This window comes from Salvia hispanica, chromosome 3 (assembly GCF_023119035.1).
Source record: "Salvia hispanica cultivar TCC Black 2014 chromosome 3, UniMelb_Shisp_WGS_1.0, whole genome shotgun sequence".
NCBI classification, from domain to species: Eukaryota; Viridiplantae; Streptophyta; class Magnoliopsida; order Lamiales; family Lamiaceae; genus Salvia; species Salvia hispanica.
The window spans coordinates 15,897,554-15,910,889 of record NC_062967.1 but is presented as its reverse complement, the minus strand read 5'-3'; the positions used below and the strand labels follow the sequence as shown (position 1 = coordinate 15,910,889).

Here is a 13,336-nt window from a genome sequence, read left to right as displayed (position 1 = left end):
AAAAAAAGTGATTGAAGTATTGTTAGTGTAGAATGTGACCCACCTATTATAAGAGCATCTCCAATGGCTTTAGGTCAGCCACATGCTAGCCACTCTCTCTTTACGGAAATAAATTTACGAGACATATACGAGAAAATTCATTAATTTCATTTAAATAAAAAAAAGGTACGTTGATTAAAAAAATTACATAATAAAAAAAACGAGCTTCCACACACGAGCCCCGCCTCTCTCTACTCCTCGTCGTCGCCGCCGTCGCCGCCACCGCCACCTGGGACCTCCACATCTGAGACCACGTCTGAGCCCCCCAACTGTGCCCTCGCGGCATCCAAATCAACCCGCATGCTCTCGAGCATCGAGTGAAGAAATCTCTTCTCCATGGGGTCAGTTGCAGCCTTCCAATCTTGGAAAACCGTGTACATCTGCTCCCGCGTTTTTTGACGCGAGAAGAAGGTGAGCGTGGGTGGGGGGTTGCCGACTGGACCTCCTGGGGTGATAGGGGGGAGGATCCACTCGCTGCCCATTGCGTCCGCTTTTGGCCAACCGGGCGAGTGCGGCGAGCAAATGAGGGAGGGGACGGAAACTCCTCAGCATCCGGAGGGAGGTCGTGGGAACCGTCGCTGCTGCCGCTGTAATCGCTGAATAGTTCAGCTTCTGCGAAGGCCACCCAGCTTCAACCCCCGCCCGGAACTTCTCGGAGTCCTTCAACACCAGATAGCAGTTCCAGTAGGTCAATTCCTTATAAACCCCCGACTTGGGGAACAGCCTCTCCGCTATCCTCCGGCAGTCCTCCTAAGTCTGCCCACTAGTCCGCATGCGGAGGGCGTTGGCGTACAAGCCCGAAAATTGGCCAACCGCGGCCCTGATGCGTTCCCACGCCTTCCGGCACTCCTCCCCGATGAAGTCCTTTCCATGCGGGCAATTCCTCTTGTAGGTTGCTCTAATCTTAGCCCACATATTGACGATCCTCTGGTTGTTCGCAACCAGAGGATCATCGCAAACCGACACCCACGCCTTGGACAGGGCGACGTTCTCATCGTCCGTCCACTTCCTCCGTGCGGTGGTGTCGTCAACAGCCGGCTGCGACGACTCGCCGACCACCTTGCTCTTCCCCTTGTTCTTCTTCTTCTTCGGCGCGGCCCGACCCCGCTCTGCTCCCCCCGTTGGAACGGGAGTGTCCGCCTCCTCGACATCGATCCCCAACTCCTGTAATGAGAAACGGTCATCCCCAGTGAACTGCGTCTCCACCGGGGTTGATGTGTGAGACGAAGCCGTCAAAAAGTCAAGAATGGGACGATAGACCGTGTCACCCCCGGTGACCCCTGCATCTCGGGCTGCACCCCCCCTGCCATACCGGCATCATCCCCATCATCTGTTGTATCATCTGCGGCGTCATCTACGGCGTACCTCCCCACCCCGGCATCGCCTGCCCGCCCGCCATCACTCCCATCAACTGTTGCCAAGGGTACATGATGTACTGCCCGCCCATCTGCGCTCATCCAGACCCCGCGGGCACCGTGGGAGTCTGAGACCCGCTCGTCGCCATAGTAGACTGGTTGTTGTTGTCCATCTCTCGATGTTGCTCTTGTACAGAAATTTAGATAGAGAGAAAACTCGTTAAAACAAGTGGTGCAAATGAAAATGACGTGAAAATCGCGAATATATAGTGTTTCAAAAATTAAAAAATAATAATAATAATAATAATAATAATAATAATAATAATAATAATAATAATAATAATAATAATAAATTGCGTTGGCCGAATTATAAACATCGCCAGCTTTACAATGGCGGCCAGCGCATCGGAATCGTCTCCAAATCAGTATGCGCTTGCCGATGGCAGTAGTTCGGCTAGCCGACCGGCTAGCACCGCGAATCGGCTAGCCGATGGGCTAGCCGCTATTGGAGATGCTCTAAAGAAAAAGAAATCCTTAAACAGAATTGGTCTATTTGTAATGGACATCCCAAACTGGTAAATGTGATTATTTTTAAGGGGACGGGAGTTCTTTTGGGCATAAGATTTAAAAAATTGATTTTAAGGTTAAAATAGAGAAAATGAATTAAGAGAGATGAAGAGAGAGTATAGTAACAAAATGATTAAAGTTTTTACCAGAAAATGAAATGACTCAACTATTTTGAAGCTGAGGGAGTATTATTTTTTTTTAGTGAACATCTTTTTTAACCTTCAACTACATAGAATGATAGTATCAAATTAGATACTAAAACTTTAAAACGAGAGATAATTCAACTTTAACTTAATATTGTTGGAAGTACTTTTACACTTTTTAGATACTACTCCATTTGTCACATAAGAGCAACTCCAAGTGAGAGGGTAAATGAGAAGGTAAAGCATCATAACTACTAAATTTACCTCTTTTTGATGGAAAAACATTCTCCAAGGGAGAAGGTAAATGGGAAGATATTATATCTTTTCCCATTTTGAGGAGGTATCTTTACCTCTCCATGGAAGAGAAGGTAAAATAGAAATAACTGCTTTTCAGATTGGCGGGAGAGAGAGTGGCAAAATCTCAAGCAAAATCTCAACAATAAAATGCTGGCGGGAGATAGAAGCAGCAAAATCTCAACAATAAAATTAAGCATGTATTGAATTCTCTGAAATTTGTTGCTAGTTTCATGAAATTAATTCCACCAACAAGAAACAATACCATTAAATTCTAACCCAAATTTTTGAAATAAAAAGACATCAAGAATAGACTTTCACCTCATTCGCTTCTACTCCCAAAGCCAAGCAATCCCTTTTCAATATCAGTCAAAAGAAAATCAAATGTTCAAATCTAGAAAAGAAGATAGGAGAAAGAGATTTGTGTTTGAGAGATTGGGATAGTGTTTCGGTTCTTCGCCGGAAAAATTGCGCCTTCTGTGAAACAGACGACATTCTTTTGTTAAATGGAGTATATATATTGGGTTTATGCAGAGGCGTCACCGCCTTTATACCTGATTAGTTTAGGGATTTCTTATATTTCAAATATTTATATCATTTGATAAATAGATTGTTTAATATTTAATATTCTAGTTTATTTTGATGCATAATATGATAGTATTTAAAATATTGTCGTTGCATTATTGTAGAATGAAGTCTTGAAACTAACATTTTAGAAAATAATCTTTTACCTTTTCATATACCTTTTATCCTTGGAGTTGATTACCTTTTGGGAAGGTATATTGCACTTTTTAGGAAGGTATAAACATGATATACCCTTTTTATTTACCCTCTTCCCTTGGAGTTGCTCTAATAGATGTCACACTTTCCTTTTTAGATTGTCCCACAAAAGCTGTCACATTTCATTTTTTGGAAAAACCTGTCTCTCACATTAATATAAATATATTATTTTCTCTTTCCACTTAACACACAAAACAAAATCTTCTAAAATATCATGCCAATCCCCAAGTGTTACACCTACTATGGGATGGATGGAGTATTTATTTTTTTTTGGCTTAAAAATACCCTCAAGACTCTTAAAGTTGTTTCAAGTATCTTTCACTTTTTACTCATAATTTCAAAATAAGTAAGGAGACAATTCATTAATATTATTTTCCAATATGTAGAGGAAGTTCACGTATATTGTGTTGAGCTAACAAAGAATAAGGTCATGGTAAAGGCTAAGCAAGATCAAGACAAATGAGTTTTACAAAATGAAGTCAAAAGAAGTTTTTCTTGAAGAAAAAAAGGAGTTGGATGTCAGTAGCCAAAACCAAAACCAAATCTAGAAATAGGGTAATACAAATAGTATGATAGGGTGTATGAATTCAAAGAATACACGAAAAATAGCTTAGAGAAACAACGTAGAATATAGAGGACCGAGAAATTAATAATGTGACAAAAGATATGGGGGCAAGTTTTAAGGAAACTAGATCGTCTGCATCAGAAGATGTTAAATCAAATCCTTCTTTGGACCAATATGAAGAAGAAATCATTTTCGTTGAAGAGGTTTATACCTTTTAGATATTTGATGTTATATTTATGAATTGTTTGCAGTTATTTCGAAATTATGTGCAAAAAGTAGCCAAGTACTTGAATGAAATGCTCTTCAAGGGCTTGGGGAATTTTCAGCAAAAAATTGCCCAAAAGGTGAAAAAGTATCTTGAATAATAGTATTAAGAGCATCCCCATCCGTGCTCTTAGCTAAGAGCACGGAAGTGGGTCCGGACTCACTTTTACTCTTTGTCCTTAGCTAAGAGCACAACACCCACACCCGTGCTCTTAGCTAAGGACAAGCTCAAGGGTCCCACAATTCTATTATTCAATTTAAATAAAAACATTTCCACAATATTAAAATGCATTAAAAATACCCGAAATACTATTACAAATTACAAAATAATTAAACATTACACAATTAAAATCCTAAAAATTAAAAATTACACAATTAAAATCCATAAAATTAAAAAGTCCCACTACTCGTTGCCGAATTTCGCCCAAATGTGATTGATTAGATCTTTTTGTAGCTCAGTGTGGGCTCTTGTATCGCGCATTGTGTGTCTTCTTTCGATCCTCTCGTTCACCGTCGTATGCACACCTCGGCGTGGGGGAGACCTCGCGGTTGAGTTTTCGGCTTCATCCTCGTCGTAACAGTTAGCCGCCCTCGGTCCTTCGTCAGCTATAATCATGTTTTTCAAGATAATACACGTGTACATGATGTCGGCGATATTCTTAACGTACCAAAGCCGAGAAGGGGACTTCACAATGTTGAATCGGCCTTGAAGGACACCAAAAGCTCTTTCGACGTCTTTCCGAGCAGATTCTTGACACTGCGCAAAAAGAATCCGTCTTTGCTCTTGTGGATTGCTGAACGACTTCACGAAAGTCGACCACCTTGGGTAGATACCATCGGCGAGATAGTAACGCATATGGTATGCATTTCCGTTGACGGTGAAGTCGATCGCCGGTGCTACACCATTCAAAACATCATCGAAGAGTGGTGAAGAATATAGCACGTTCAAGTCGTTGTTGGATCCGGAAACACCGAAATATGCATGCCAAATCCATAGGCGGTAGTCGACGACCGCTTCAAGGATAAGTGTTGGGCCGCCGCCTTTGTGGCCGCTTAAGTATTGCCCTCTCCAAGCAGTCGGGCAATTCTTCCACTTCCAACGCATGCAGTCAATGCTGCCTAGCATACCGGGAAAACCGTGGACTGTTTCGTGAAGACGAAGCAACCGTTGACAATCGTCGGTGGTGGGTGCCGGAAGGAATTCCTCGCCGAAAGCAGAACGAACACCGTCGCAAAAACTCTTGAGGCATAGGATTCCAGTTGACTCACCGACATGCAAATACTCATCGAAGAGGTCAGCCGTTTGCCCAGTAGCAAGTTGTCGGATGGCACAAGTACACTTTTGCAACGCCGAGAGACTTTGCTGACCGGTTGCGTCTGCACCTTCTTGAAAGTATTCAACACGGGTGGACAATGTGTTGACAATACGCATAAAAAACCGTCTTGACATGTGAAAACGGCGGCGAAAGTAATCTTCTGGATACCGCGGCATGTCGGAAAAATAGTTGGCAATGAGCCTTTTGTGGGCTCCTCTCGATCACGAGGGATGTAGTGACGTTTTGCTCTAGTTGGTTGAGGAGGAGGGGCGGGGGTATTGGCGGCGATATAGGCTTCATAGGCGGCACGATATTGTTCATAATATTCTTGTTCTTCGCGCTCCGCTTCCGCAATGAGATAGGTGAAATCCATTTTTGAATTTTTTAGAGAGGGTTTGGGTGAGAGAGGAAGATGTAGATGATTTAGTATGAAAAAGTATGAATGGTAGATAATTTGATGTAAAAAGTGGATGATGAATATGTGTATTTATAGATGATTTTGGGATAAAAAAAACCACAAAATTCCAATAAAAACGTCCATAAACGGCTCTATTTTTTGGGAATCCAAAAATATATTTTTTTAAATTTTTGGTATCATTTCGAATTATTTATGAATTTAAAAAAAAATCGAATTTGCCAACGGCTAAGCCGTTGGCCAATCAGGACGTGCCACGTAGGTAGAGATGTCAATGTAGCCCGCAACCCGTGGGCTGGCCCGAATAGCCCGCTAAATTTATAGGGTTAGGGTCGAAAATTCTAGCCCGATAAAAATAAAACCCGATAAGCCCGCACTCGATTAACCCTCAACCCGTTAGGGTCAGACCCGAAAACCCGATGGGCTGGCCCGATAACCCGGTAAAATTTATATTTTTCAATATTTTACTCCTAATTCGACACTTTGTTGACTAATTTTATGACATAGATAACTAAAAAAAGATAACTTTCAATTTTATGGTAAATATATAAATTATATATTAAATTTTTATTAATATAATAATTGTTAAATAAATTAATCTCACTAAAAGAATATTTAAAATTTTAACATGCATTAAAATTTCACGAAATATCACAAATATTAGTATTTTATGATTGAGTTTAAACATATATATCAAATTTATCATAATTAAATATTTATATTTTATAAATATAATTAATTTTCATCATGATTTATTGGATTGTTCGAGCCTTAACCTTATCGGTAGCAACCCGATTAACCCGTCGGGCTAGCCCGAAACCCGAGCTTTTAGGGTTAGGGCCGAACTTTTACAACCCGAAAGAAATCACAACCCGGCAAGCCCGCACCCGATTGACCCGCAACCCGATGGGCTGGCCCGATTGACATCCCTACACGTAGGGCTGCTCAGCGGCACGGACGTGCTCTTAGCTAAGAGCAGCGCCGTGCCGCTGGCGCGGACGGATGAGCTCTAGCGGCGGACGGACGCGCTCTGCTCAGCGGCACGGACGGACGGCGGCATTTCAACCGCTGCCGGATGCTCTAAATCAAAGTTGATTGACCTCTAGTGCTATTTTTAAAGTTTTAGCTCATAATTTGATACTAATTCATAGTTGAAGGAAAAAAAATGTTTGCCTGTTCAAATCTCATAGCTGCCAAATTATTAGTTTTTTTATATTTTTGTTGATTTAAATTTTTTATGGTCGTGAACTTTGCTAAGTTTCTCCATTCATCCACCAATAAATATTCTATTTTACTATTTTCGTCCATCTACCGATAAATGTCTCATTTACGTTTTTATTATTTTGGATAATGGACCCCACATTCCATTAAATTTATTTCACTCAAATTTCACTATAAAAATAATACTCCATATAAAAGTAGGAACCACCTTCTATTAATATTTTCCACTCACTCCCTCCGTTCCATTCAAGATGACCACTTTTTTTTTTGGTCCCAATCAAGATGACCACTTACCAATTTTGGAAATAACATCCTCTCTCATCTCTCCTCATTAAAATATTCAACTATCTTTTTTCTCTCTATTTTATTCCAACTAACAACTCTTCCTAAAATCCCGTGTCACTCAAGAATGTGGCCATCTTGAGTGGGACGGAGGAAGTACTATATACTCCTTGCATCCCAAGATAAAAGAGTCATATTTCTTTTTGGAATGTCCCACTATAAGTGAACCATTTACCTTTTTAGCAAAAAATCATTTCTTTTACTTTATTCAACACCAGTGGCGGACGCAGGATTTTTTCGTTGGGGGGTCCAATCTCCTGTTAACACGTAGGGTACTTTTTTATGTCGATGTAACCGAAAGTTGTGACATTATTAAGATACGAGAGAGGTGAGTAATGAAATAATTAAGTTGAATAATGATGTATATATAAGCTGAATTCTTTTTTTGCATAATAATAGTAGTAGAAAAATAAAAAATCATCATAGAAAATAGCTAAAATAAATTTGAAATTGTCAATTATTCCAATAAAAGAATTTTTTGTGGGTAATGGCAGTAAGAAATATAAAAAATATCGTAAAAATACATTTTAAAATATATAAATGCCAACCAAGCTTGAAGAGAATTGAACCCTGGTTTTTATGATACTAGACTTCAATGCTTACCACTTGTGCTAGCAAGTGGATACATAAACATTATGCATAGTAAAATATATATTATTGTAATTGTTGGGGATTCCATGGGTCCCCCAAACCCCTTCTTATGTCCGCCACTATTCAACACATACTTTATTCTCTTTTCACTTCTCTATTTCCCTCTCTCTCATACTTATTCTCTCCATTTTAACTCTTTAAATATCAATTTCTTAAATCCAGCGCTCAAAAGAAGTGATTCGCTTATCTTGGGAAAGAGAGAGTATTTCTTAGAGCATCTCCAATGGTAGGCTAGCGACCGGCTAGCCGATTGACGTGGCTAGCCGGTCGGCTAGCCGAACCATTGGAGCAGGCTAGCCGAATTTCGGCAAAAAACCGGCCAAGGCTAGCCGATTGCGTGTGGCTGGCCGATGCGCTGGCCGCCATTGTGGCGGCCCGATCGGCCAGCGATCGGCCAACGACGATTTTTAGTTTTTTTTTTAAAAAAACCTATATAAACGCGATGAGTAACGCGGGTGGTAGCGGTGGTGGTAGTGGTGGGGATGCTTGAGGAGTACGAACGGAGGATGAACGAGGCTATGAATGCCTACATGAACCGCGAGATGGAGCGGTACATGCGTAAGGGTGGAACAGCGGGCGATACCTCGCCCTCCACGGGTTATCCACGCCGAGCGGTGATTGATCGGGATCACGCCGCTGCACATCGGCGGGCGTACGACGACTACTTTTCGGAGAACCCGCGGTTTCCCCGCAAACATGTTCCGGCGGCGTTTTAGAATGCGCGGGGAGTTGTTTATGCGTATCGTTGGCGCATTAGAGCGTCGATATCTGTGTTTCCGCTTCGGGCACGATGCGGTTGGCGGACCCGACCACACCCCTATTCAAAAGTGCACGGGCGGCAATCGGGCGGTTGGCCTACGGAGCGCGGCAGACATGTGGGATGAGTACCTCCACATCGGTGAGTCGACAGCCCTGGAATGTCTCGAAGTATTTCGTGAGGGCGTGATGAACGTTTTCGGTGAGCAGTACCTTCAAAGCCCTACTCCCGAAGATTGTCGGAATTTGATGCGGATGCACGGGGAGAAGCATGGGTTCCCCGGGATGTTAGGCGGCATAGACTGTATGTATTGGGAGTGGAAGAACTGTCCGACTGCCTGGAAGGGGGCTTACACGACCGGCTACAAGTCAAAGAATCCCACGATAATCGTCGAGGCCGTAGCGATTACCGGCTGTGGATCTGGCACGCGTATTTTGGGGTAGCCGGGTCGAACAACGACCTCAACGTCCTGAACTCGTCTCCCCTCTTCAACGAGAAGTGCCGGGGCGTCGGTCCAGCCGTCTCGTTTGTGGACAACGGCAACCGGCATTATATGGGCTACTACTTGGCGGATGGGATATACCCTAGGTGGCTGTCTTTGTGAAGACGATCGGGCACGCAAGTGATGAAAGGAAGGCCTGCTTTGCGGAACGACGGGAGTCGGCGCGCAAGGACGTGGAAGCGCGCATTTGGTGTGCTCTAGTCTCGATGGGCGGCGATTAAGGGTCCAACGCGTTTGTTGGATGTCACATGCGTTTCCCAAATAATGTACGTCTGCATTATCCTGCACAACATGATCGTCGAAGACGAAGGCGTACAACTGACTAGTTGGGCCAATGACGATGAAGCCGGTCCAAGCCACGGAACGGCCACCCCTAGCATACGACGTGGGGTACCTCTCGATGAAGCCGGCCGCCTCAAAGAATTTGCCGACATGCGCCAAGTGGATGCTCATATTCAACTCCAAAAGGATATAATTGAATAGTTGTGGGCACGGAGAACTGCACGACGATAGTTTTTTTTTTTATTATGTACCTTTTTTAATGTAATTTTTTTAATCTATGTACCTTTTTAAATGCAATTAATGAATTTTCCCGTATATGTCTCGTAAATTTAATTCCGTAATTTAATCGTAATTTTAATTCCGTAAATGTAGTATATTTTGAATTATTTTTTTGCGGCTGGCCTAAATCTGATGTGGCATGTGATTTTTAGTGCTGCTGACGTGGCAGGGTGAGAGAGTGGCTGGCCTATGACTGGCATAGTAGCATTGGAGATGCTCTTATAATCCATGCTTGATCAAAATTAATCTTGTATTGATGAACGGAGGAATATCATTTTTAATCTATAATATTTCAAAATTACAGACATTACACTTTTCCTTTTAAACTATCTTACAAAACATATTCTATCATATTTTATTTTATAAAAAGAGTTATTTCTAATATTAATATAAACATACTATTTTTCTTTTCAATTATGACATGAAACAACATATTCTAAAATTTGAAATAGTAAGATTTAATGAAGTGGCACGACACCATTGGCTCCACCACCTCTACGAAATCCTAGTCGGCTTTCTTCCCAATTACAGTCCACCAAACTCCAGAGTCTCCGCTTGATTCAAACAGACCTCACTCCCTCCGTCGCAATGGCGATCTCTCCCACCACATTCGCCGTCGCCGCTCTCCTCCTCATTACCCACCTCACATCCCCCGCCGCATCCATCTCCTCCGACCCCGTCGTCACCGAGCTCTCTGTCCTCCAATCCCAGTCCCCCACCGGCGTCATCCGCCTCTCCGACTCCCTCCTCCGCCGCATCCTCTCCCTCCCCACGCCCCGCCCCTTCCACGCCCTAATCTTCTTCGATGCACACCACCTCCACTCCAAGCCCGAGCTCTCTCTCCCCACACTCAAATCCGAATTCGCCCTAGTTTCCGCCTCTTTCCAATCCAACAACCCTAATCACAAATCCAAACTCTTCTTCTTCGAAGTCGAATTCCAGGAATCTCAATCCTCATTCGCCCAATTCGGCGTCAACTCCCTCCCTCACATCCGCCTCATCCCGCCGACCGCCTCCGATGTCAAAACGCAATCGATTCAAATGGACGGCGCCGATTACTCGAGGCTGGCCGATTCCATGGCCGAATTCATCGAATCCAGAGCTCAATTGACCGTCGGCCAGATCAATCGCCCCCCTGTGGTTTCGAGGAAACAAATCGCATTCATAATCGCTGTAATCCTGCTCATGACCCCCTTCTTCCTGAAGAAATTGATCGCTGGCAACACCATTTTCCACGATAAGAACGTATGGATGGCGGGGGCGGTTTTCGTCTACTTCTTCAGCGTTTCGGGGGCGATGTTCAACATAATTAGGAAAATGCCGTTGGTAATTGCGGACAGGCAGGATCCGTCGAAGCTGGTGTTCTTCTACCAAGGATCAGGGATGCAGCTGGGGGCGGAGGGGTTCTCGATCGGCTTCTTGTACACGATCGTGGGGCTGCTGCTGGCTTTTGTGGCTCATGTATTGGTGAGGGTGAAGAACAAGACTTTTCAGAGGGCTGTGATGCTGTTTGCGCTTTTCGTGTCGTTCTGGGCCGTGAAGAAGGTGATTAACTTGGATAATTGGAAGACCGGGTATAGCATTCATGCCTACTTACCTTCGAGCTGGCAGTGATGGCTTTGGTAAGAAATTGATGTTGGTTGAATTTGTAGTTGTAGTTCTTACAGTCACAGACATACTTGAGGCTTTCTTCTTTTGATTGGATATGCAATACTGAATATTTTTGCTAGATGGTTTGTTCCCTTGCTGATGGCTTTTCAGTTACTAGTAATTACAATTTGAACTTTCCACTCTTGAATGCATCTATTTTTGTGTCTGTTTTTGTTTGATGTGCTTTCTTTCAGTGTTTCTATGTTGAATGAAGTATGTTGTGAAATGAAGGAAACCAAAGTATAACCTGAAAATTGGTGCTGTCATATCCCGAAACGAATGAGTTTTGGCCTTAAAAGTAGACTGCTGAGGTTGCTGTCCATCTTATGCTCATTCTATCAATAGGATTCACAACAATGTTTACTGTCCATTTATGCTCCTTCCATCAATAGGATTCACAACAAAGATTGTAGAATGTTCTCATACGCATACACCATCAGTAGGGCTCGTAACCAAGTTTCCAGAAATACAGTATTGTTGTCTTCTATTTATTCGTCTTTGGTTAGCCAGGATTGGTTATGCAACTTATGTTTGACTTTGTTAATTTGCAGTGCTAGTACTAGTGATACTCACCTGTTTGAGAGTGAAATTACTTGCATAGATTTTGAGTTATCTGAGTTCATTCAAGTGCCATTTTGATAGCAATGGAGAGTCGATGGCTCCAAATACACTGAACTCGTAGATTTGTACCTATGAAGGGAGTATTCTGAGTTCACGTGGTTCTTTCTCTAGTGGCATGAACGCTTATACATCCTGTGACAATGGCACAGATTTCATATTCGGAGGAACTAAATTCTCTTTCTCAATTCGAGGTTATAGGTCTAGTAACTCGTATTCTTCTTTGTCTTCTTTTTGCACTCTTCCTTCTGTTGTGACTGAAGTTTGAAAATATCACATAAGTATGCCGTGAATGTTGCTGGAGTAGTGTATGAATGCTCTGCTGAGTGATGATCTATTCATTGGTAGTATCTCTCAGTTTCTAAACAGTGCTTTCTTTCCTTTCTTTTTTGCATTCAACCCAAGGCTATTCATAGGGAGAATATATTCCTTGAGTCCAAATCAAACTTGGACCCTCACAATCTCACTTAAAAGGTAGACATAAATAAGGATTCAACAAAAAGTCTCATAGCAGGGCCGGCAAGAAAGCATGCATATCTAAAAATTCTTTGCTTAAGCATGCAGCAGCAGCAAGATTCCCTATAGATATAAATCACAATTACCCCTTCCTAATTCTGGCACACTTAGTTGCAAATTGTTGGGATATGGAAGAACAAGCCGAACTTGTCGGATTAGCCTTCGTGGAGCACTACTACCACCTGTTCGACCACGACCGGGCCACCCTCATCTCGCTCTACAATCCGACGTCTATGCTCACGTTTGAGGGGCAGAGGATACAAGGGGCTGATCACATCTCGGCCAAGATCAACCAGCTGCCGTTTGATCAATGCCGCCATGCAATCAGCACCGTTGATTGCCAGCCGTCAGCCGTTGCCGGTGGTGTCGTCGTCTCTGTCAGTGGCAGTCTTCATCTGCAGGGGGAGGAGCATTCCTTGAGGTTTAGCCAGGTGCCAAGTATATCCTAATAGTAGGCAACATTATTGATAAAACGAGTTCATTTTAGAATTGAAACTAATATTTATCCATGAAAATAAGGATTTCTTAAAAATTTCTTGTAATGAACTGCAGATGTTTCACTTGATTCCGACGGGAGAAGGTGGCTATTTCGTGCAGAACGATATGTTTCGACTAAACTATGGTTGATTTCTACACTTTGGAGTTGTTATGAACTTACATTTTATTTCACATTTATTCGATGCTGGGTTGGTTGTCATGTTGTGGTTATGCATATATGCAATGTGCCATTTCGATATATATTTATCTTTTGGACTATAGATGAAAAGATATATCTCTCAT

At 42.6% G+C, this 13,336-nt stretch overlaps 2 protein-coding genes across 3 annotated transcripts; both read left to right on the top strand.

Moving 5' to 3' along the window:
- Positions 1 to 10,283: 10,283 nt before the first annotated feature.
- LOC125215282 (probable dolichyl-diphosphooligosaccharide--protein glycosyltransferase subunit 3B) lies at positions 10,284 to 11,501 on the top strand. The gene has a single exon (XM_048116656.1). It carries the CDS (start codon positions 10,361 to 10,363, stop codon positions 11,384 to 11,386), a length of 1,026 nt encoding a protein of 341 aa, XP_047972613.1. The 5' UTR covers positions 10,284 to 10,360; the 3' UTR covers positions 11,387 to 11,501.
- Positions 11,502 to 11,646: 145 nt separating this feature from the next.
- On the top strand, positions 11,647 to 13,314 carry LOC125215283 (nuclear transport factor 2A). Of its 2 annotated transcripts, XM_048116658.1 has the most exons (3): positions 11,647 to 12,514; positions 12,605 to 12,987; positions 13,109 to 13,314. In XM_048116658.1, exons 2-3 carry the CDS (start codon positions 12,685 to 12,687, stop codon positions 13,181 to 13,183), a joined length of 378 nt encoding a protein of 125 aa, XP_047972615.1. In that variant the 5' UTR covers positions 11,647 to 12,514; positions 12,605 to 12,684; the 3' UTR covers positions 13,184 to 13,314. The 2 variants fall into 2 exon arrangements, with proteins under 2 accessions (XP_047972615.1, XP_047972614.1); XM_048116657.1 differs by having other exon boundaries at positions 11,647 to 12,987.
- Positions 13,315 to 13,336: the final 22 nt, after the last annotated feature.

Excerpts from the sequence above, each read along its gene's own strand:
- LOC125215282 (XM_048116656.1), top strand. The coding sequence starts at position 10,361 with ATGGCGATCTCTCCCACCACATTCGCCGTCGCCGCTCTCCTCCTCATT.
- LOC125215283 (XM_048116658.1), top strand. The coding sequence starts at position 12,685 with ATGGAAGAACAAGCCGAACTTGTCGGATTAGCCTTCGTGGAGCACTAC. Across the intron at positions 12,988-13,108 it reads ATTCCTTGAGGTTTAGCCAG|ATGTTTCACTTGATTCCGAC; the intron begins GTGCCAAGTATA and ends AATGAACTGCAG.